The sequence below is a fragment of the Nestor notabilis genome, unplaced genomic scaffold, assembly GCF_000696875.1.
Source record: "Nestor notabilis isolate BGI_N333 unplaced genomic scaffold, ASM69687v1 scaffold9635, whole genome shotgun sequence".
In the NCBI taxonomy this organism is placed as follows: domain Eukaryota; kingdom Metazoa; phylum Chordata; class Aves; order Psittaciformes; family Psittacidae; genus Nestor; species Nestor notabilis.
This window is the reverse complement of record NW_009930626.1, coordinates 51,283-75,252: the sequence shown is the minus strand read 5'-3', so window position 1 is coordinate 75,252 and position 23,970 is coordinate 51,283. Positions and strand designations below refer to the sequence as shown.

The 23,970-nt window shown below is 35.1% G+C and overlaps 1 protein-coding gene across 1 annotated transcript in view; it reads right to left on the bottom strand.

Annotated features, from left to right (window-relative positions):
- The window catches only part of ITSN1 (intersectin 1 (SH3 domain protein)), a 100,351-nt gene that overhangs the window by 56,576 nt on the left and 19,805 nt on the right, over positions 1-23,970 (bottom strand). Inside the window, exons 9-16 of the mRNA XM_010015489.1 lie at positions 22,186-22,323; positions 21,132-21,247; positions 18,387-18,649; positions 17,436-17,585; positions 17,101-17,241; positions 11,906-11,993; positions 11,592-11,731; positions 2,504-2,628 (exon numbers count right to left, since the gene is read on the bottom strand). Of these exons, the coding sequence (XP_010013791.1) occupies positions 2,504-2,628; positions 11,592-11,731; positions 11,906-11,993; positions 17,101-17,241; positions 17,436-17,585; positions 18,387-18,649; positions 21,132-21,247; positions 22,186-22,323 (1,161 nt within the window). The remainder of the gene's footprint in view (positions 1-2,503; positions 2,629-11,591; positions 11,732-11,905; positions 11,994-17,100; positions 17,242-17,435; positions 17,586-18,386; positions 18,650-21,131; positions 21,248-22,185; positions 22,324-23,970) is intronic.

Sequence of the window (23,970 nt, the reverse complement as noted above, 5' to 3'; positions counted from 1 at the left end):
TAGAGGGCAAAAATCTCATCTCTATTAACGTAAGTTTTGAGTTGACAGGAATAATTTCTGAAAGGTATCAAGGTACCTGTTGAAGTAACTGCTTAAGATGACAGCTAACTTAAAACTCAAAAAAAAAAATCTATGGTTCTCAATGAAATTACCTATATTATTTCAATATGCCACATCAGTATGCCACAAGTAAGACACCAGTATGAAGGAAATCACTTCTTCCTCTATGAAACACTGCCATGCTTTTCTGCCTTCAATGTAAAGTCGCTTAACAAGTTAATAAATTCACTGTTCTGATAACCTCTTATTTTAATTGCTCAATTTGTCCTTCATATGTTCATTTGCAAAGTATTCAGAGCCAATTACTCAATAGCCTTGTTGCAACACTGAAGCTGCACCACACAGCCATCCAGAGTTCAACTTCCTTTTGACTTGAGTGATGTCTTACCTAGTGAGTTTATTCAGATGGGCTTTAAATGGGAAATTGAGTTTTTAATTATGTTTCTAGTAGAGCGATTAAGTCTTCTCATACTTACAACCTAAGTTTGCTCTAACTGCTGGAGTGAGAAAAGCAGGCAAAAACGTATCTTGGGAGGACGGGGGATATGTGTGATTTCTTTTTTCCTTCCGTAGCAGCTGCAGAATTTTTTTCTTTGATTGTTATGGGAGCTAGTATCATGAGTTAAAGACAGGGAAGGGAACAGGAAGAGGCATAGAAACTAAAGAAACACAAGCCTAGGTGTGAGCGCCACAGCTTGGGTTTAGGAATAGAAAACCTGACATTCTGTTCTTTTCCTTACTTCAAGACTCTTCATGAGTGAATTATTGTGGAATACGACCTCTAATCTGGGGTTTATATATACTTGCTTTCACTCTATTAATTTCCTTTTTTCTCCCACCAATTGCATTATACAACTCAGGCAGTTCTTATCCCAAACACTCATTTTAGCTCTGAACTGTATATTACTCCCACAGTCATACAAGTCTGCATGGAAATAGCATTAAAATAACTAAGACTAATTAGCTATAAAAGGTCTTCAAAAAAACCTCTACCACCCCCAAATATGTACGTCTGTATCTTTACTTGCTCAATTAATTATGTGCATAATGCAGTGCATAATTACCAAAAATTGTTAAGACAGTTCTCAGTATAAAGTGATTGTGGTTATCATTAAGCAAAGGTTAAAGTATGCATAATTACAATCTCAGATTATTCTTTCTTTAGGCGGCGTACTGCCATAATTACTATGGGGCAAATTTCAGGTTATGAGTATTAACCATTTACCTTATTCATCTTGGTGTTTAGTGTAAATCAGTAAGACTGGCAGACTCTCGTTATTACCAATTACAATTACTTAGAAGCTTGAATATTTGGGCAGCATGAAGTTTTGCATTATCAATAATGTCTGAATGCTCAGCTAGCATGAAAAGTCAGAGATTAAGTTTTCCATGACAGAATTTTTTCCTTTTAAAAATCTGGTTTTTAAATTTCCATTTTTTGTGGAAGAAAGCAGAGTATTTTATTCAATATTCTGAAACAGAATATTTCTTGTTTTCCTATACTTCCAGTATCTCAGCAGCCTTCTTGTTTTCAAGGAAAGTTTCATCATGATTACCATCAAGGAAAGTTCCATCATATTTAGCATAGTTATTTCTTTATGATGGGAAGCTGTATTTTTAGAAATTTTGCTATTTCTGAAATAGATCTTTAAAATTTTTAAAGGCATAGGTTTTATGTAAATTATTTAAGAATTATCTAAAATAAATTCTTTCTGTGTATAAGATTTCTGTTTGAAGATATGGTTTTCACTGAGACCTTGCTTTGGTTTTGCTTGTAAAAATTAACTTCACCCACCGTGTAGTAACACAGGCTATCAATTCACCTTAGGTCACATTTCATGTAATGCTATAACCAATAATTTAAGACCTTTTGTTCCCAGGCCCTTGTTTTCATCTCTTGACCAACATCTGACTACATTAAGACTATAAAAACCCCACAACTGCTAAAAATTAAATCAGACAGCTATTGATAAATGATGTGAGAATCAAATTGATTGCTAGCCTATATGCCATTCATTTTACATAAATATATTATAAATACATGTAGAAAACAAATTTCCCAAGTTTGTAGCAGAAAAACATTAATTCCATATTTTATGTCAGTAAAGTTAGACTGTTTAAGAACCTTTCTAGGTAGAGAAGTACACTACACATTTAAGTAACACTGCTGAAACCTGTATGCATCACCAACAGTTAGTCACAGACAGATGCAGAAGCTCATCTCGACAGCACACTTCCTGTTCAAGGATTAATCAAGAGATTATCTAAATTTTCAAAGGGATCAGCTGCACTGAAATGAAACTTGGCCCAGGCCTTGGGTACTCTTGATTTTTAGTGATATATTATTTGAGATCAGATTATGCTCCTTGGAATAGAGTTTATTTACTTGTTTGCAAAATGCTTTGCACTTTAACACAGAATGGGCTTAAATTAGAGCAGTTACCTTTGAGCTTCTTTTTGCTTTTCCAGTTCTACTGTTTTCCTTTCTTGTTCCTTCTGTTTCAGCTTCTCAGCTTCCAAGTTCTTTTGCTTTTGTAGTTGCTGTTTGTTATGTATTTCTCTCAGCTCCTAGAGAAAAAAGTAAAATATGTGTAAACACATACTATGTGAATCATAACTAATGGCTCCATATATTTAATTGTGAAGTAACAAAACTTGCAAATAGTTGGATATCTCTATTCAAACTTATGAGTATTGTCAAATGCAATGGCAGACATTAAAGGTAGATTCAAAGGACTATAGACCACTTACTGTTTTCCTATATTATCCGTATAACCTGAGATGTTAAAGGATTAATAAACAAGAAAAGTTTTTTTTAAATGGGACCCTAAAAAGTTAACAGAAGTTTGATGAAGCTTTATCTCAAAAATCACTTATGATTTATTTTAAGTTGTTTGCTGGTTTGTTGAATTTATTTAGTAAATTCCATAAAAAATACCTGCCTTCTGAGCTGCTCATAATAGCAACTGTTTCAGTTGATTTTGATTTTCAGGGCTTTATTTTGAAATTAATGATGATTTACTGAAGAATCTTCATGATTGTTTTACACAATATATATACAATATATATTGTTCCATATATTTGCCAGGAGAGGTTTAGGTTGGATAGAGCCTTGGGTGACATGGTATAGTTTGAGGCATAACTGCGTCTCTGCGGGCTTGCAACTAGATGATCTTAAGGCCCTTTCCAACCCTAACCATTCTATAATACTATGATATTAGGAAAAATTTCTTCATCTAAAGGGTGGTCATGTATTGGAACAGGCTTCCCAGGGAACACAATCCCTGGAAGTGTTCAAAAACCATGTAGACAAGACCCTTAGGGATATGGTTTAGTGGTGGACTTAGCAGTCCTAGGGTAACGGTTGGACTTCATGATCTTAAAGGTCTTTTCCAACCTAGCTGATTCTAGGATTTTTCACCTAGGAGACTGAATTCCTTAAGCAATGTCTTTGGGATGAATCATGGCACAGAGTGTATTCATGTAAAAGTCAGTCTTCCTTTAATTAACTGGAAAGATGTTGTCTGAAACATTCAGAATATAAATAATAATAAAAACATAATACTTTCCTCAAGATTTGTTTTCTGCATTAACACTTATTAAGACAAATACAAGTTTTATCTGGAATCATTTTGTATTCCTAGAATGTTGTGTCTGAACTCCTCAGTAATGCAAGGGGAAAAAAGGCCATTTTTACCTATGACAACCAAAATTCTTCATTGAAAATAGCTCACTTTGAAAAATTGGTACGTTTTAATGAAAATATAGTACAGACAAAAATATGCAGAAAAAGACTGTAGTACTAAATTCTTTCTAAATCTGTATCTTAATAATGTCTACTTTTATTGAAATATGTTATGACGTACATCATAAGGTTTAATTCTTGCATCCATAAAAAGTTTATCTTAATTCAGAGACTGAAATGACTAACTTCGACAGCATTTGGGTAGCTTTTCAGAAATTTACGAACTAAAAATCAGCCAAATGAAGACTAGGCTTATGCACTGACTGAAATGTAGAACGTTGTGTAAGAGAAAATAATAAATAATAATTTAAAAAACCCCAAACCTGAATATCAAAGTGATTTGAAGGGCCAAAATGAGGAAAGTTTCAGTAACTTAATTTCACAACATTAACAGTAACTTCTTAGCAATAGTTTCACAAAAGTTGAAAGTTTGTTTACAAACTGCACTTGCATTGTGCCTAAAAATTTTAGTCAGTGAAAGTAATACATGCATTAGTGCTAAATGACTGCGTACTGTGCAACTGCAAGTTTTAAGATGTCAGGAGAACCATGTTATAAAGAGCAGCAGCACATGATCTTTGCAAACTATTAAAACCACTTCTGATATAAGGATAAAAGTTAAAATAAAACCCTGAAGTTGAACCTCATGTCCTGGCTCTCAGTCTCATTCATTAATGATCCTCAACTTGAAATTCAACAAAAACTGAATTCAACATCATTAAAGAGATAATCAGTTCTAATACAACTTTTAATTAAAACTCTGCTAAGGCCATGAAACTCACTGAAACACGGAGATAATTTGGGCAATACCATATTTTATAAGCATCATTATTTTCCATAGTTACATTAAAGCTTAGACGATAGTTACGATCTAGAATGGGTATTACAGAATGTAAAATAAACTACTCTTGGAAAATCACCAGAATTACTCAGGCAGGATATTGCCTTTGGAAAAATTTTTAAAACCTAAATGTTCATGGTTATAAACATTCATGAATAGCATCATTTTGAACTAAGGAAAAGGGCTACTAAAAAGGAAATACATTAGCAATATTGAACATAATGGGTTTTTAGTAGCTGGCCCATTATGAACAATGAGAAAATTAAAAGGATCAGGAGATTGCAGTGAATACACAGCTGGTCAACTGCACCTGGAGCTGGTCTCTGACCTAACTATAAATTCCTGAAGTGCTAACTAGAGCAAAGAGTCATTTCAATAACTGTGTTACTAATTCAGCTTCTTTAATGTTGTTACTCTTTTAATATGTCAAGATACAAAACATTTGGCTCTTGTTTCAAATTAAATTTGAACCCTTATTTGTATCAAAAATATGTACAAGTGCAAAGGACAAATATACAATCATAAGATCATCAGCAGTGGAGTGATTTACAGACATTCATGTGAAAGGGCATAGATTAGAAAATGGCACAGGTGAAAGCCTGGCCAACAGTATTACAAATTTTTGTAGACTGCAGAAATCAATAAAAGTCTCTACAAAACTCTTGAAGTTCAAAATACTACTTCAGAGAAGCATCAAATATCTTAACTAGTACTCATAATTTTCTTAACTAGTACTCATAATTTTTAACAAGCTGTTTGTGTTTTCTGGATAAAAAGACTGCTGTACAAAGCACAGGTTTCTGACTCCTACATTTAGTTCAGCTTTAGCACAGGCTTCCATTTAGAAATCCTTTGTTGTTTCACTTGCTCTAGCTTTCATTCACATTCGTGTTCCCTCCTGTCACCTAACTTTGTATGCCAAGAAGCTCAAGATTCTGAGTCTTGCCTGATGAGAACTCTTCTTGCTATTGAACAGAAGGGTCGGGGATAGTCACACATTTCTACTAAGGCAACACTGAAGATAACCTGTTGTGACTTGCAAAATTCTTAAGCTATTTAGACAACAGTTTGAGAAACTCCTTGCTTCAGACAGATATGGAGGCATGAATACATGTAGTAGGATCATTAACTGCTGTATCACAGCAGTTAAGTGCTGCTGCCAGCTCTGGTCCAAATAATGAAATCATTTTGCTTGCTTATTTCGTCATTTTCCCCTATATGCTCAGGTAATTTTGGATCTCAAGGGACATTTTAATAATTACTTAAGTTTTCCATAGACATTTCCATTTTAACACGTTATACCCTCCTAACTAAGCCAATGTGCTAGTTCAGTGTATTGTAAACAGATTTTTCTGAGACATACCTGTAACAGTTAAGAAAATCTAACCTATGTTACACTCCCAGCACTGGGTAGAATGTTTTTGGAGAGAAAAAAATTCAATATATATACTTCTTTGCATTAGGTGAGGAAGAAATAAAGATTTAATAGGTATCTCATGCAACAGATAGATGCTCTGTTGTTTCGCCAAGTACCAGTGGGAGGATGGGGAGAAATAATCAGCATCTCCCACAGTGCTATAGGACACCAGTTGAACAAAATTATAATAACACTTCAACGGTCAACAGAATGAAACATTTGCCAGCTGAATATTCAGCACAGTCCTACACTCATCTTTTACAGACACAAGTAACTTCAAAGCTGTACATTTACAAATCATATATTGTAACTCCAAAGACATAACAATACTTTGCTTGTTTCTAGTGGGCAGGACAAAGCATGTCTTACCTTAAAAGCAAAGAGAAATTGTTACCTTTCCACTTAATTCACAAACAGACTAACAAGTATAATTTTGAGATGTTATGATAGCCACATTTAGGTACCCACATAATATTGAATATGAATTAAAATATGAGTTTCATACAACTGAGTAATACTCACTATATACAGACAAGTCATATTGCTATGAAACCTTAATGTTAGAAATGCAGTTGTTTAAGCTCAAATTTTGCCTTTTGACAGAAGACAATAGAATTTAGGATACTTTAGGGATTACAATACAAGATTTCTATTAAATCCTCTCCCCTTGAGACAAACCAGAGCATTTGATCCAAGAGGAAAGAACCCTACAGTTCTGTGCTCACTGAGGCTTTCCCATAGCAATACTCTTCTACCCCGTTCCCCAGCTCCCAAAGAGCCTGCTTTCTCCTTGACAGAAACAATTCCTTTGTTCATCCCATAGTATAACTATGGGAGAATAAAATAAAAAAAAGTGAATATATTGCCATCTCTCTCATACCTGAAATCACAAATTACAGTACTGTATAGGAATACTTAACATAAAAGTGTTTTCTTTTTAAAAATTCTGAACATCATGACCAAATAGGCAAGTAACTTAAAATCTTGGAAGTTCCAGATAAGCAAGACAAAAACAACTAACTAGTACCTTGTCCAAGTTGCAATTCCAATCTAGGCTGTAAGGATTAGATAACAAATCAAATTATAAACTCTTCTCTTTGGTTATGTTTTAGTGCTAGCACCTTTTATTAAAATACTAACTTAGTTAAACACTGCACACTCATCTGTTTATGGTAAAGTGAAGCACATAACTGGAGGAGGTTCATCACTCAGATTGAGATAGCTGTGTACTGCCTGAGTATGGCATGGAGACCTTTAGAAAGGAGTCTAAGTAGTTGACGCAGCCCAGGAGAACTGCCAGGCACTGCAGCATTGCATCTTCCATTGCCATTGACTGGAAGAAAGAAATGCTCAAATGTAAACAGGCATTCATATGCAAGACTTGTCCAGTGCACACTGACTAGACAGGGACTGACAACAACTGGAACATAACACAAAATGTGCAACATTTTTAAGAACTCGATTCTACTTTTTCACCACTTTTTCCAGGCACCGAGAATAGCTTCTCAGCAAGACTAACGCATTTCAGAAACATTAATTTATTAGTTTCCTTCTCCTGTGCAATAACACTGATAAGCTTTAAATAATTGATTCTTCTATGCTACATGAAATTATTATTTGGTCCTGAAGACAAGGACCATATTAAGAATTATTACTGCTTTATTTGACAGTGTGCAATGGCCAACCTTCGTAACATTTAAATGTAAATTCACACTGAATGTAGAAAGAATTTGCAAAGGTAAATTCTAGTAGGGCTATACATATGCAAACAGGAAACCTAATGTAAAGCCTTCTATTCCACATGTTTATCTTATAAAGTAGAGAAAACAAGCAAGTGCATAGTAACATTTACTAATATATGTATCAATTTTAATTCTTAGGTTCCTAGGCTAAAATTTTTAAAGTGTAATGGAAGTTAGACTCCTTCAACCATAATTCACGACACAAAAAAGTTGCCCAACTTTCAACCTTGCTACGAACTCAGTCACCTGCCTTATAACCAGATACGGCACAATCACAAGACTAGTATCTACTCTCATAAAATGCATCAAATATGATTTAGAAGGATAGCTGACCAGCTGCAGGCTAAGGTTCCTATTCCTCTGCCAAGCAAGTACTAACAGTTTCCTAAAACCATGTGGTTCTACCTAGTCAACAAAGATTCTTGAAACTACTTGTTTTGAAATATTAATAACATTTTGTACTCTAGAAAGTTTTTGAAAAGTGACCAAATTCTACGAACATTTCCAACTCCTGAGATATTAACTTGAAACTAAAGTAACTGAAGTACTTGAGCTCCAAAGGACTAATCAGAAGAACTTTAAATCAGTTCTTTTGGAGGGATAACAAAAGATCCAGTGGAAAAAAGTAATTTCATTTCTCTCTCTAATCACTCACATCTGCTATTAAGACATGAAGCATAGATGAGGTAATTCAACTCTTGTTTCAGGAATTCACTTACTACAGAATATAAAAGCTACAAGATGGAGGAAAATGCAGTACAATCCAAAGTATAGGAGTATGGTATTAACAACTTGAGCTGTAACCTAAAATACATTGGCATATTAGGTAAACTCTATGGTCTCATTAATGAAAAAGCACACTTGATACCAGTTACAGTCTTCATTTTATTTTGTATTATGACAGCATATTTCTGTATTCACTATCAAGCGTAGCCTATTTCAAGAGAATGAATGAGAAACAGTTTTGCAAACTTTAAGGATACATTCACATAGGAGATAATGTAGCCAGTATTCATAGTCAGTAAGGAATAAATCTCAACAACAATGATGAAAGTTTATAACTTAACATTGCTGTCAACTACTCTGTCTCTTAAGCATTTCATCAAACTAGTTTGGCATATACTGGTACTCAGGGAGCAGTAGCTTACATATTTACAATTTTGGTTGTTTTCTATTAAATTAAGCATTTTGGCTAAGTAAAAACACATATTACTCCCTCTCCCTGTGGGAAATAAGTGTGAAATGCTGTAAGGCAGCATATACCTAAAGATCATTTAGATACACTATTCTGAGGGGGAGTTCGCAAACAGTACCACATCATTCTGCTTCTCGCTAGCTGGATTATGAAACACAAGGCAAGCACCAGTGCCTCTCCATCACCTGTCAGAGTAAAAATGGTGCACATGATAGTGTCAATTATGGTGCTGCATCCTAACAGCCATCCCAGCAATGGTGCATCTCCGTTAGTACACTGAAGCACAAAGTAGGACTTTTTTTATGGTGATCTGCTCTATCAGTTTTAAACCTACAAGATAATTCAGAAGCAGCCTTGATTAAAAAAAGTGATGTTTTAATTTATTTAGTAAAAATACCTTTCCAAAATAAACAGGTAGAAGTATCAGAGATTTACTCAAGTTCCCAGACTATTTTGCTTTGAGCAATGTTATTACTTAAGAGATAGGTGTGTTCTGCCCAGATTTACAAACAGATTTTCCACTTCTCAAAACCCTAATAAAACCATGAATCTCAGGGATGCTTTCACTAGCTTTGTCCATAAAGTCTCATATGCAAGGCATTCTGAGAACTCCCTCCAGAAGAACAACAGCCATTAAATCACTGCTGCTCACACAGCATTGTCTAAACAGTTCCTCTGGCATTGGGAGTACTACAAGCACCCATGCTGAGTCTACGAAAAGGTATATATGCCTTCATAGATATTTAAATCTAGTAATAAAATAATCCAGGCCTACCAAAACACATTTTGCATATCTACTGAAACTCCAAAAGTGGGGAGATAAAACTCTCTGAATTAAGCTCCCACCTGCTTGGTTTCAACAGTACAATTGCCTCTCTTAAACTCACCTCTTCCAAGAAAGCAAAGAAAGCTGCAGCAAGGCAAAAATACCAACATACAGCATCAAACAGTGGTCTTTCTACTAAGCACTGCTTCTACATGTTACAAAATTAAGAACACAATATCCTCAAGCCAGAGAAATCTTGCTGAAGTCTTCTCAAAGAGCTGTCTACATCACTCATTTTCAGCATTTAAAATAACTTTAAATATTAAGATGTGAACACAGAAATCAATTTTCTCATTAAATTTTAAAATAGTTTACAATGACTCAATGTATTCTTGGATAGATGGCAGATATTCAGATAAATCACTGTCAATGACTGTTTAATTTGCATCTTCTATTTTTAATTATCATTAGCTTGTTATTTGTTGAGTTCTTCACTATTTAAAATACTGCATTTTGTTTGGTCTTGGCATGTGTTTTGCTGCTGTCACAGCACTGAAATTATTCACCTCTCTGCCCATTTATAAACTACTTAGGTCATTTATGATCAAACCAAATGCTGATACTAATCTTAGAATTAATATTATTATTATTATTTACATTTATCCACAAAACACTTCAAAAGGACTCCATTTAAAAGAACAATTACCCAAAAAGCATTACGTGTTAACATGTGACCAAAAAACATATATAAAAAAAAATTGGAGGCAAACCATTGTGTTTTCTTTTAGAATAAATTGTGGACATTTTGTTTGTCTGTGTCTCTTACAACTCTGCAGAGATTCTCTTCTTTCTACTTCCCTGCCTAAGACTGTGAGAGTCATCTCTGAATTGGCATTGAAACAGGTTGTGGTATGGTCTACAGGTTTTAATTTTTCCTATAATTATTAACAACTTTAATGTTAAAACAAGCTATTTGTTGCTTAACTTCAAACACACCTTCCATTCTAAGGCATATGACATAATCATGGTTGATGTAATTTCAAAACGTCTGCAGAAAGGTTAGTGTACCTATCATAGTTTTTTTCCTTCTAAATACTTGTAGAACAATTCCCTGCAGGAAATTGGGTATTTTTCTAGTCAGCTTTCAGCAGAAACCATCAGTTGAATTAGCAGATAGACTACTTTAACATTAGAATATTTTATGAAAAAAGAATGATAGTCAAAGTTTGTAATTACAGACTGATTTATAACTTCTCTTTGAAGAACAATTCCTCTGATTTCTGCAATTTCTTTCATTTTCTTGTGCAGAAATAAACAAAAATCACACAGTTTTAACAAAAGACTGATCAATAAAGCATGAAACCACAAACAACAGACAACTACATTCAGGAACAAGTATGAGCTTGCAACAGCAGATAAAAATTCTGTGTGTCAGTAGAAAAACAAGTTTCTTGAACAAAGATTTCAATTTGAAGTACTGATTCCAGCAGATCTGCTGACCTAATACAGTCTTGCACTTCTTTGATGCAAAAGGGCAGAAACCAGCAATTTCATATTTGCAATTATGGATCCGGAATCAGAGCTCAAATTTATTCTTACCTAGATTCTGCAGATAAAATTGATTCAAACTCTGAGTATAGATGCTAAGTAGTATATTCTTAAAAATAATAAAACACCCTCATACCCCAAAAAACTCCCAAAAAGGTAATTTGAGAACTTTCACAAAACTGGCATTCTAAATCAATCATTCTAGTTCAGTCCATAATCAAGTTAGAAAATAATTAACTGAACATTTAGAAGAAATGGTTAAAAAGTCTAGGATTACCTTCAGTTGATTATTGAAAATATCAATTTCCTGAAGTTTAGATCTGGTTTCTTTTTCTACTTCATCTAGTTGGTCTCGAAGGTGTTGACGTGCTAGTTCCTTGGCTTCTAAGGCTCTTTTGATAGTAAGAAGAGAATCTCCTGGTTTTAAACATATTGTCAAATAGTATTTTCTTAGACGGAGAAGTTTAGATCACAGAAAGCAACATTTTTCAACATGCATCTTGCAACACAGAAAAAGCCAAAATTACGGACTACACTGCAATGCAGCATTATGTCCTATACAAACTTAGACATGTATAAAAATATACTTACTGTGCAAACTGTTCTGTTGAACTTGCTTCAGCTGATCATTAAGCAATTGCTTTTCTGGAATCAACCTTCCAAGCATCTGCTGAGATTCCTAAATGGATTATAACAAGGAGAAAGAAAACAAGAAGAGAAAGAGACAAAAAGGTGAGGGATGACTTTAGCCATATGACCTCTCATTTGCATTTCTTTCTGAAATCATTCTACTTCTCCCACACTAAATTATGTGTTATTGCTACTAACCAAACACTACCTGTGTGTTACTACCACTCAGGCATAGTTCTGTGACAATACAAAAAACTGACTATTTCAAATTTAAGCAAATTACTTGAGAACTGATTCTCATTGAAGATGTAACTGGGCTTGTAATTACTTGAAATCCTGGGGAAAAAAGACATGGATAGATTAAATATTAGAAATATTAACACCAGCACACACTGTTTAATTCTTGGTTTAATAAATTAATATTAACTTTTACCAGGAACAGGAATACAAATATTTATAGTTTCTTTAAATAAGAGAAAATAAAGGCTTTCACTTTAAAGAAATGTATTACAGCCCAAAGATATGCAAAACATGTTCTGTTAGATGAGAATACTTGAGTCCCAGATTTCTTGATTAGCACTCTTGAAAGAGGATTATGATCTCTCTCAATTTCAACACGTGGTCCTAACACTGTACACCAATACATTACAGGAGACCCTTTGGATGACGAATTCCTCCTTTGATAGATATGTATCATATATAATCCTTGCTCTTTCTGGAGAATGAAGTGCTAATTCCTACACCTTTCAGAAGCCTTGACCTCCAAGTTATCAGAACATACCACAGAAGGTGAAACAGCTTATTTTATAAAAAACTGCCTAAGTGTCAACATGCCATCTTTCAGACAAACCAAGGAATATATTTCAGCAGTTGTCCTGAATTGCAGGCTTTTGAGGAATCAACAATTTCTCATCTGACAATTTCAGTTTGTCATGAAGGATTGCAAATGACATAATACAATTCTAGGAATAAAAGTCACAATCACTTAATAACAGAGTAAGTCCAATGAGAAGCTTTTAGGTTTTGTACAAGAACACAAGGTTGACCATGCTGACTCCCTCATGGCAGTCTTTGACTAGGCCTCTGCAGTGTACAGCTCAAATCTTATGATTACACAATGACTGCAGACTACTGTAATCTCTTTGTGTTCCAGAAAACATACTTAGCACAGCAGATTCAAGGACTTTATAAATTCAAAAAGTATCAAAATTAAGATAAAATCTGCATTTGACTACTGGGAGTTATGTGGGTCCCTCGCTGTTCAGCTGCACGGCCTATAGCATCAGCAGATCTTTTTCAGCCCTTCAAGGGTGTCAGGAAGGCCAGATACTCCTATCATGGGACTACTACTACCTACCTAGAAGCAAACGAGAAACAGCAATATATAATGTAGCATTTTCCAAATCTTCTGCCTGAGGGAACCTGCCTCCTTCCCAATAACCACTGTTACAATGTTCTTAAACTACATGCAAAACACTGTTCTTTGTGTTCACACTACGCCTTCCACCACACCCTCTCACTCAAATATCTGGATGCCCCATGCCATGGTTCAGGATGAAAAATTTAAACAGTATTATTAAATTAGTATAGCACACAGACATCGTGGAAATTAAGTTTACAAGTTATATAATCCAAGAAATGTGGCATTTAGTAGACTAAAAGGATTGATGGATAAACCTGGAGAGAAAAAGGAAAGGAAATCACCTTTCAAAACACAAAGATATCAAAACTATACTATTCCAATTCAAGACCATTTAGATAAGCCAAACAGCAGAATGGAAGTCAAAATGAAACAGGATTAACAGAAAAATTATCATTCTTCAAGCACAAAATGTAATGCAGGACAGTATTTCAGGGTGGAATGCAATCCTAACCTTAGTTGTTTATTTTTAAAGGCCAGATTATGTCTAAATTCCAGACTACTCAATCTTAATACACAGAATAGTTTGGAGAGTATTTAAGGATGAGAATATCAAGGGATCATGAGGGTCAAGTTCTGTTTCCCGAAATCACAGACAACCGTGCAAACAAGCATCTATTCCAAGAGCATCCAAAACATTTATTTTCCACATCCTTTAGTAGTACTGAAGAAATAGATGAATGAAATTAATGGCATCACTAATGCTGAAGCTTTATGCAACAAGAAATTTCAAAGACTGAATAAAGCCCCACATGGCAGCAGAAGGCAAACAAAGCAATCAAATACCAGTTCCTGCAAATCTAACAAGGGAAAGTTCTCTTCTGATCCCACACCCTAAGCAAGAGAGCATACGAGAAACTGAGGTATCACCATACATCTTAAGTGTCTGCCACGTACCCTGATTCCAAGTGCTTCAGAGGAAAACCAAATTACTTGGAAGCTAAGGAGTATTTGCCTCATCAAGGAGGCAAATAATCCCTGCAGGCAACTAGCAGAAGCCCTGCAGACAGTATAAACATGATTCAAACACATACAGTTCTGATGTTTGAAAGGCGGAATCCTTCCAAACATCCCTGGAGATACCACTCTACCAGGTACCACAGATTCATTTAACTAGCACAAATTCTCATCACCTGAAACTAATTAATAGGTTGAAGAATAATTACTCCTTTGAATTAACTCATCTTTCCATAGCAAGTGCCAGATGTGTTAAACTAAAACATTTCCAAGTGAAGATGTATCATCCTACAAAGGTAACTAAAAATATTTGACTTTTTAATCTATTGTTTAGAGGATCAAAATCTCCTTTTTAAAAAGTCACTTATTGTTTTAGTCTTTCCTCCACATATCAGATAGTAAAATTTATACGATATTTTAGAAACTAATCTTTTTTTCAGGAAAAAGTTATCCACTCTTTTAGGTTCTCTCCAGGTAAGATCTGGTCTTTTCTACTAAGTAGTGACACTTCTTTCTGGGATCACAATTGTGATAATACCAAAGCCACAGCTATTGCTGTCAACCTAAAAATAAAAAAATAAAAAATAAAAAGGAAAACAAAAAAAAAACCAAAAAAACAAAACACCAAAACCAAAAAAAAAAAAAAAAAACCCAGAAAAAAACCAAAACCAAACGCCCAAACCAAACAACAACATTTCTAAACCAAAAACCCAACGAAACAACCACCAAGAAAGGCAAATGTGATTTTCATTACAGAAGAGCTCCTAAAGTTGTCATGAACAAAGTAATCTAGCGAATAGGCATTAACTAAACTGCTGGGTACGTACCATCTATCAGAGATTACAATGACGAGAGAAGGTTAAAAATCACTACAAACATACTAGTGATTCCAAAACAAGAGTAAAATGTAGACAACTGTGCAAAATTCATTGTACTTCACCAGATGTTTCAGTAAAATTTCAGAGTGGTGTCAAAATGCTGCAAACAAAAATAAAAATCTCCTTTCACAACTATTGTGATTGGGTAGCACACACCAAATATTAGGAAGGTGAAGAATCCTTCTGCCCTCCTTAATTTTCCTTTCATGGTGATGTAGTTTAAACTGATGTATAAAAGCCATAGGTAAGGAAAAAGCACGTCTACTATTAGCCAAGGATATGACTAAAAATTCAAAAATTGCTAATGGGTCTACAGCGAACACTGTTGTTTATCTTGTACTTCTTAATAAGCTATTTAAGCACACCTAACGGTAGATAGATTAGAGTAGATTTCTCATTAATCGTTTCCCAATAATGTTGACTTCACATTTTTTTCATTCCCTCTGCACTTTCCATTTATTATACCCAGCTGTGGAAGCTCATTCCAAGCTTTTCATAATAATGATATTCTCTCACTTTTTTTTTTCATGCTGTCTGCTATAATGGGACCTTAACTCAACTGTAGCACATTGGCCTTTACTATAACATAAACAGCTTACAGCTTTTTACAGTAACATATAACTTTTTCCCTTCTTAATTTGTTACATTATGACAAAAGCAAAGAGATACTTTACTTTTTCTGACTACAGAGACTAACTGAACAAAAATTACCAAGTTAACAGAAATGACATATGAAAGTAGGCTGTGAAATCCATTCAATTTGTTGAAATAGCACTTATCTATTAATGTCTATGTAGCTGCTTAGCTGCTTCTGGAGTGAGTTATGGTACCTCAGACCATTTCTATGGAAAGCTTTTGGAACAGGAAAGTTAGAGGGAAATTCAGGTGGTTGTTGCTTTTACATGGAGATTGGCTGGACACATAATATCAATAGTCTTCAACTTATTCAGGTAAATGAGGGCTTTTCCACACATTTAATCAAGCACCAAGTTTTTTGTCTCTTTGAGCCAGTACGGATTAAGTGTAACTTTATTTCCTAAACACTTGATTCAATGCTGTTAGCCTTCACATTTTCAGTTGCCAATGCAGGAGCATTTAATTAAAGAGAGAAGAGTGGTTTCAAGCCTAACTATTGCAGTTGTTTATGTCACAAGCATTTATTATTTGCTAGTTTGCATCAAGCGGACACAAACACTGTACAAGAATATGATTCCTAATTATACTCTGGTCTTGTTCAAATGAATGTACAATGAATGAATATTAATTATGCTTAGAAAGCTGAAATGGAAGAAAAAATTCCCTAAATCAAATACTACCACTCATCTAGGAACCTTTACAAATTGCAAAGAATATTCGTTCACTAAAAGCAGAGATCTATTCAATTCCATCTTTAATTTGACAGAAAATTTTAGATAGTGAAGGAGGAAAGACAAATGCCAGGGTCAGACCAAGAAATAACTAGTTTAAGTGGTAACTTCAATTTTGAAAGTTCATTATTTTATAATTAAAAAAGAACCATCAAAAAGCCACCTCACTGAAGTCAATTCTTTCTTTCAGCACACACATAGCAATCAACGCCAACAAAAACACGTTATAAAATTTCATTTTCCTTATCCCCCAAAATGCATTAACATCTTCAGCCAAACAACTCATTTACTGCTCCCCACAACAGGATTCCACATGGATAAAGCGATAATCACAGACACACCTTCAAGTGTAGGAAGCAATTCCTGGACATGTCCAAAGAACATTCATATAAAAGAATTACAAATTATCTACAACAATTCCTTATGCACAAGAACAAACACATCATATATTGTGGCAAGTTTGCTCAGGATCTTGATGCAGTTGAAGAAGTCAAAACGCAAGGCTAAGAACAGAATTAGAGAATGTTTTCTCACCTGTAGCTGCTGCTGCAAATGGGTGATTTCTGCAATTCTCAGCTCTCTAGATTTATTTGTACTTTCAATTTCTTGTCTTTGGGTAGACAGCCGACATCTGATATCTTGAAGCTTTCCCTCCAACTGATTTTTTTTATCATTCTTGGGGGGAGGGGGGAAAGAAAAGATTAATAAAATAGATATCTCTTTTTTTTACCAGAATTGTTTGTCTTGCAAGCCAGGATTTAAAAAATACATTTATTCCATATTCAAAAGTTGAAATTAGAGAAACTAAACATGGCCATATCACAGCCAATATTGTACTTGTGTGTTTTATCTGCAACATGATCACTTACTAGAGCTTCCAGCTCAAATTCTAAGGTCTTCTTCTTTGCCTTCAGAACAACTATATCCTCTTGTTCTTTGTTTCTTTGATTTAGTAGTTCTTGCCGACGATTACGCTCCCACTCAAGTTGCCGCTGCCTCTCAAGTTCCCGTTTTGCAGCCTGTACCATTTGGAGAAAGAAAAAAAAAAGAAAATCTGTTCTAAGAAACTATTCTAATCACTCATATTCAGATTCTCATGTGCAATCCAAACATTAATATATAAACACACTGCTAAGCTGTGGACTAAAATATGTGCCTCTTTAAGCACAGAAATTGCTCAGTTTTTTAAATGCTCACTTGAAAGCACTGGTGAAATGGGGCTTCCCTGTATAGCAGATAGGCGACTAAACAGAATATCACTCTATTTTAATGTTTCCCAAGATCCAGTTTTCTGATTTAACAAGTTGTTCACATTAAGACTTGAAGAACTCTCCAGGATAGCATCGAATCTCCAACATTACACATTCTGAAGCTTTGCAAAGAATAGTCAAATGTGATTGCACTGACTGTATCATTATTTGGCAATATGAGAAAATAATAACTTTTTAAGTTAACCAGTATGTGTTTTCTTTAACATACTAACTATGCCACGAATCATGAATGCCACCAATGTCCATAAGTTTTTCTTCATTCATTCAAGTATCTCTTTATGTCAGGAAATTAATTAGTATTTTTAAGTAAGCCAGAGGTTAACAGCACATTGTCCTAGATCTAAATATCTCATCCATTTGTTCCACATGAAAAATAAAGAAACAGATATATAACTTTCTTTACCTCCAAAACCCCAGAAATTTAAGTTCATTCTTTAAATGTTTTCTTACTAAAAATTATGGCAAAATATTTAGTGCACACATGACATTTTGTTCTAATCAGCACAGCTGCCAGTGACATAACCACCTTCCTTTTATCCAGTAGGTTACCTCTCTTCTTTCTATTTCTTTCCTCCTTTCCTCTTCTCTCTGCCGTTCCAATTCCCGTTGTTTTTCCAACTGTTTCTCTAGCTCCAGTTGTCTTTTACGTTCTTGCTCCTGCCGCTCACGTTCTTTCCTTTCCTGCTCGGCCCGTTCCAGCTGTGCTAGACGTTCTTGTTCTTTGCGTTGCTGTTCCAGGAGAGCCTGCCTCCGTTTCTCAAGTTCTAGATTGCCACGTTCAAAGTTCTCCCGTTTTTTATCTTCAAATGTAACTTTAATGTGTGGAAACATGGGGCAAAGAGAATTAAACTCTGCTACTGACTTAAAAAAAAAAATAAACAAAATCTATATACACTGAATCAAAGTGAAACAACCTTCCAACAGTACTAGACACAGCTCTAAACTACTGATAATAGAGCTCTATAGGAAATTTTAGGTTTTATCATTACCACTTATATTGTAGATCCCCTTAAATCCACATCATTAGGAAACAAAGGTGTGAATTTCAATTCCTATTCCTCAGGCTTCTAGGTTTCTCCACAAAGCCCTACAAGTGGGTATAATTTAGATAAACCATCCACTAGCTAATCCTCTGTGAGGACACAGGATCTGGAGTTCCTCTATACACTTGATACTAGTAGCAGTTTTGCTACTGTTTGCATTTGATAATAGTAGCAGCACAAGAATCAACACTTCAATTACTGTAAGGCAAAGAATTCAGCTGATTGTATTATCAAAAAGCCATTATGCAAATGACCAGAATGTATTTAAACTTGATATTCTCATAAGATTACTGTCAGGAAACGAAATGGCTTGCTTATGTTCTTGAGCAGCTGAACTCGGGAAGACTGGATTCCTGCAGATTCTCATGCTTGTCACTTACTGTCCTAAAGGAAGAACCTCATTTCCAGCAGAGGTTCCCTGACATTCTGCAATATCAGGAATTGTCCTTTTCTTGCTCCACATTCCTAGGTCCCTCCCTTACAGTTCCTCCAAATTATTCCTTCCACTTCACCTTCTGTTTCTTTCCATACTCTGTGTGTCCCATTCCCATACCTCATATTCTGTATTTCAATTCATGCATGCTCAACATGTACATTTTTGGCAGGCAAGAGACAGCACATATTTACCTCAAAGTGTGCATGCGCTAACTATTTGACACATTGACTCAACATCTGCTGAACCAGTTGAACTTTTCTCCTTATTTAAGTTGGGCCCCCTTTCCTATTGCCAATCGCCCATTTTCACAAAACTCAAAAATATTTAACTTTGATGTCTCTCAAGTTTCTTCAAAATTAGTTTCCAGGTTTAAGGAATATTAAGATAATACAAACTGATAGAAAATGCGATTATAACTCCCACTGATTTAGGAAACCAAGCAGAAAAGAGAGGGGAAAAAAAAAAAAAAAACAAGCAACCCAAAATAAGAAAATTTATGTCAAGAAAAGTCAGTTAAAAGGAATAAGGTAGAAGGGCAAAACACTTGCAAATAGCATGGACAATAAGATACCATATTCAAGACCCAGAAACAGCAGATTCTCAGATGACCACCCAACAAACTAGTACTCAGCAAAATCAAGGTAGTTACCAGAAATAACAAAATAAAGCATATCCAAAGTACAAAAATAGAAGTGAACAACTTCTAACAACTTAAATACATAGCTATTGGCTTGTGTTATTATGCTTAAGAGAAAGCTTCTAAAAGGTTATAAAAGCAAACAATAAAAAAAATCTTTCAAATATCTCAAAATAAGAAAAAAAATTCCACAACACCTAGCCAGATTTAGCAATGCTAACGTAGAAGCAAGACAACATACACTATTATCTTTACAATGGAAAATTTGTACATCAAATACAGTAAAAGGCTTATACACTCTAGTTCCTCTCTAACTGAAAGCAGAAATAACTTTAAACCAAAAATAGAACAAACAAACAAAAAAAAAATAGTAATAACAGGTTGCCAAACCAGGACAATTCTAATCCGTAGTTCAAATACAAAATTCATGAACTACTAGCTGTGCTGTGCAATCCATCCTTTAATCAACATCAGTGCTGTAAGACTATAAGAGGACAAGTGCAACATAAGTCTTCAAGAAACGACAGTATAATGATCCTGAAAGGTACAAACAAGTACCTGGGCAAAGTAGCAGAGGCTACAATAGACAGTTGGTATACATGACTAAAAATGATACCATGGAAGAACCACTGTAGAAAAGTGCTGCTTCTCAAATCTAACAGGCTCAATTGTATCAATAAGCCCCCTTTTTTTCCTCCTTTACTGCCTTTTTCCTCTTTTTTTCCTTTTTTTTTTTCCCCCAAAAGCAGAGCTGCTAAGGCTTGTATCAAAAACCATATTGTTACACAGACTCCAATGAAACAGGCCTCTGTATGCATACTGTGATCTTTAAAAGAGTACATAAAGCAAACTACGCTCCACTTAAGTCAGAATGTGGAGGTAGTAAAATGTTTTCATTGCAAATCTGTAAGAGGACCACAAAGTGCTGCCTCTGTTTAGAGTGCATGAAATTAGCAACCCAAACGTTATTCATATCTCCATCCTCACTAACGCAAAGGATCATGCAATAGTAAGGAATTAGCTGGACCGAGAATGTCGTGGTTATGCCTCTAACATGCCACAAACTGATCTCAAAAAAACCATTTCTTAATAAGCCTTTTTAACTCCACAGCATATAACCTGATGATAACATCTCTCTGATCAGAGCACACAATGTATTTCTATTTTCGCTTGCTCACCTGGTAATTTCTTTTCCAGTTGTTGTTGTTCATCTTCTAATGCTGGTTCTTCTGGTAACCTTTGGTCTGCAGATACTGAACTTCCAGCAGATATGCCACTACCAGAGCGTACTCTTCTGTCAATAAAGTGATAATTCCAAGCTGCTTTAAAAGAACCTATGCCTGCCAAATTTATTTATGATTTAATGTTGAAATAATAAATTAAAAGCCAAGATGAGATGTTTAATGGTATTTCATGTTCTCTCAGCGTTGCCTAGAGGATTTTACTCAGCCATTGCCATTAAGATAACAGTACCCTCCAGCATCTCAACAGCACACACCAGTGACCTGAAAAACCCAGTTCAAAGTTCACAGAACCATGCAACTTCCAGATGTGTTCAACCCTGTCCCCAAGATCTTGTTTGTGATCAGTCTGAAGATGGGGAAATGTCGATCTCAACTAGAGCAAAAGTTACAAAGACAGAGGAACAGCTCAATATAGTAAAGCTAAAAACAAGATCCCACATGGAATAAACAACGAAGTTCTAATCTACAGGAGGTTACCTAAAGAACATGAAGCTACCATTGTATGCAAACATTTCTTTTCATTGCTGTCACTGTCTTCCCACTCATTTCTCCACAAAAATGTGAAATGGAGAAACAGAAGTAATGACTTATCACTATTATTCATATACACTACTGCGTCAAAAGACGTCCAATTTGCTATAGTGCATGTTTTGAATTCCAATACACACTATTTGCTCTAAAGAAATATAGGCTTGAACTATAGCACTTTAAATTTATATGGCCAGACTAAGTTTTGGAAGGTATGCTAGCATAAAACATTGACCAAAACTGTATTCTTACAAGGAATTCTTGCTATTTCCAGCATCCAGTACTTGTACAAAACCAAAAAGCCAGACAAGCATTTCCCAAGAAATAGACGTACTGCCATAGATGCAGTACAAAAAGGAGTGGGATTACTTTTCAATCTCTTGTACTTCATAGTCACAGGACAGTTTTCCCAAATGAAATAAAAATTTAGGAGTGAGATTCCAGAATTATAACCCGTTACCTAAAAGAAGGTGGAATATACTCTGGAGGCAGTACAGGTGGCAGAGGCTGACCAGACATAGCTACATCAATTAAGTGCATAGCCAGAATAAACTCTTCAGCAGTAAGTTTTCCATCTTGATCAATATCGGAAAGATTCCTTTTTAAAAGGGAAGATACAAAGTAAGTAAATTCTTAAATATTAAAAAGCACTGTTAAAAAGCACCGTATTCAGCTCCAAATTAATTCAAATTTTCACCATTTTTTTCATACTACTTTGTTTCTTCAAGACAAATAAAAAGCAAAACCCAAATGCTTTACTATTTCCCACATATCTCACAAGTCTGCCTTGAAACTATCCTTACAGCCATGGCTTCTACTTTGCTTGCTCTCCGAGTGCTGCCTGTACAATATACTATGTAAGTAACATTAATCAATGGCGTTTTCTTGAACGCCTTGTGAACATCCACTGCATGATATTATTCAGAAAAGAATCAGCTCAGATGATTGGTAGAACTTTTTGGTTTGGTCTCCTTCCCTGGAGGCTCCTATCTCACATTCCAGAGCACATGTTTGCATTAAAATCAAAGCCATTAACTTTCTAGTCCTGACAAGCACAAAAACGTTTTAGCATTATGCACTTACTAAAAATTATGGAGTAACATCTCTGGATAGCCTAAAACCAGTGCTCCATCGATGCATAAAATGCTTTTACTCATGGTAAGGTGGTATTGGACAAAATTTAACAGCCTAAACATCAGCTTTGTTTTTCTACTGTGCTGCACTCTAATCATGCAGGAAAATGTCTGATGATACTGTGAAAAATCACAGATAAGCAACTGATACATTCTTTTGATGTCTCAAGATACAGGACTTTGTTTACAGGATTTAAAATCGGAAGGCAATTACAGACTCATTTGACACATGCTTGTGTCAACAAACGTCTCAGGCTGGGGCAAAAGAACAAGTCACTAGAATAAAAATCTAGCAGGCAAAGATACAATTGATCAGCTAAACTAACAGTCTGGATCCACATCTTTGTACCAGAAATATCAAAACAGCTGCTACAAGAGTAGCTGACAGGCTGCATACTGTGCTTCACTTTGTGTGTCTATGAGTCAGTGAATCCAATCCCAATACAGACTGAAAAAACTTGCCCCAGAGAACAGCGACAGGGGTTCCACTACCAGAGAGCATGTATCAGAAAAGGGAGCTATTCATGGGACAGCAAAAGCTGTAGAATCAATTTCTTATCTCAGTAGACTTGGCAGTTTTGAATGTCAAAAGAGAGTTATGTTTAGAACTCCTGCACTACACTGACATCATTGCCTGCCCACACAGCCTGCTTAAACAGTGGCAACAAGCACAGTATTTTTTGGTTAATCATCTGCTGGATGATTGGGTTGATTTTTTTCTTTTTACAGTAGCTTTGTTAGGAAAGAGAAGGAGAGAGTGCATTTTAAGATGTAACACAAACATCTGTGCGTAGCAAAGAAAGCAAGCGCAAATGAATTGCCACATTAAAGCAACAGCACAGTTGATACACTCAAGCAGAAGTCAGATAGGTTAGTGAATTGACAATGGTTTTCAAGCAAAGACATAAAAAGTATGGCAGTTAATTAGAAATAACATCTTATGTAACAGTAAGAACACACTAAATTTCAGCAAACAAGAAGTTGAAAGGAAAAGAAGAAGCTGAGACAAATCCTTTTAAAATCCATTATTTTAGATGTATGTAACTCCAGCCCCTTGGAAATAAGCCCTTAGAAACTCATCTAAAAGGCAGAGAAGTCCCCAGAACAGTAGG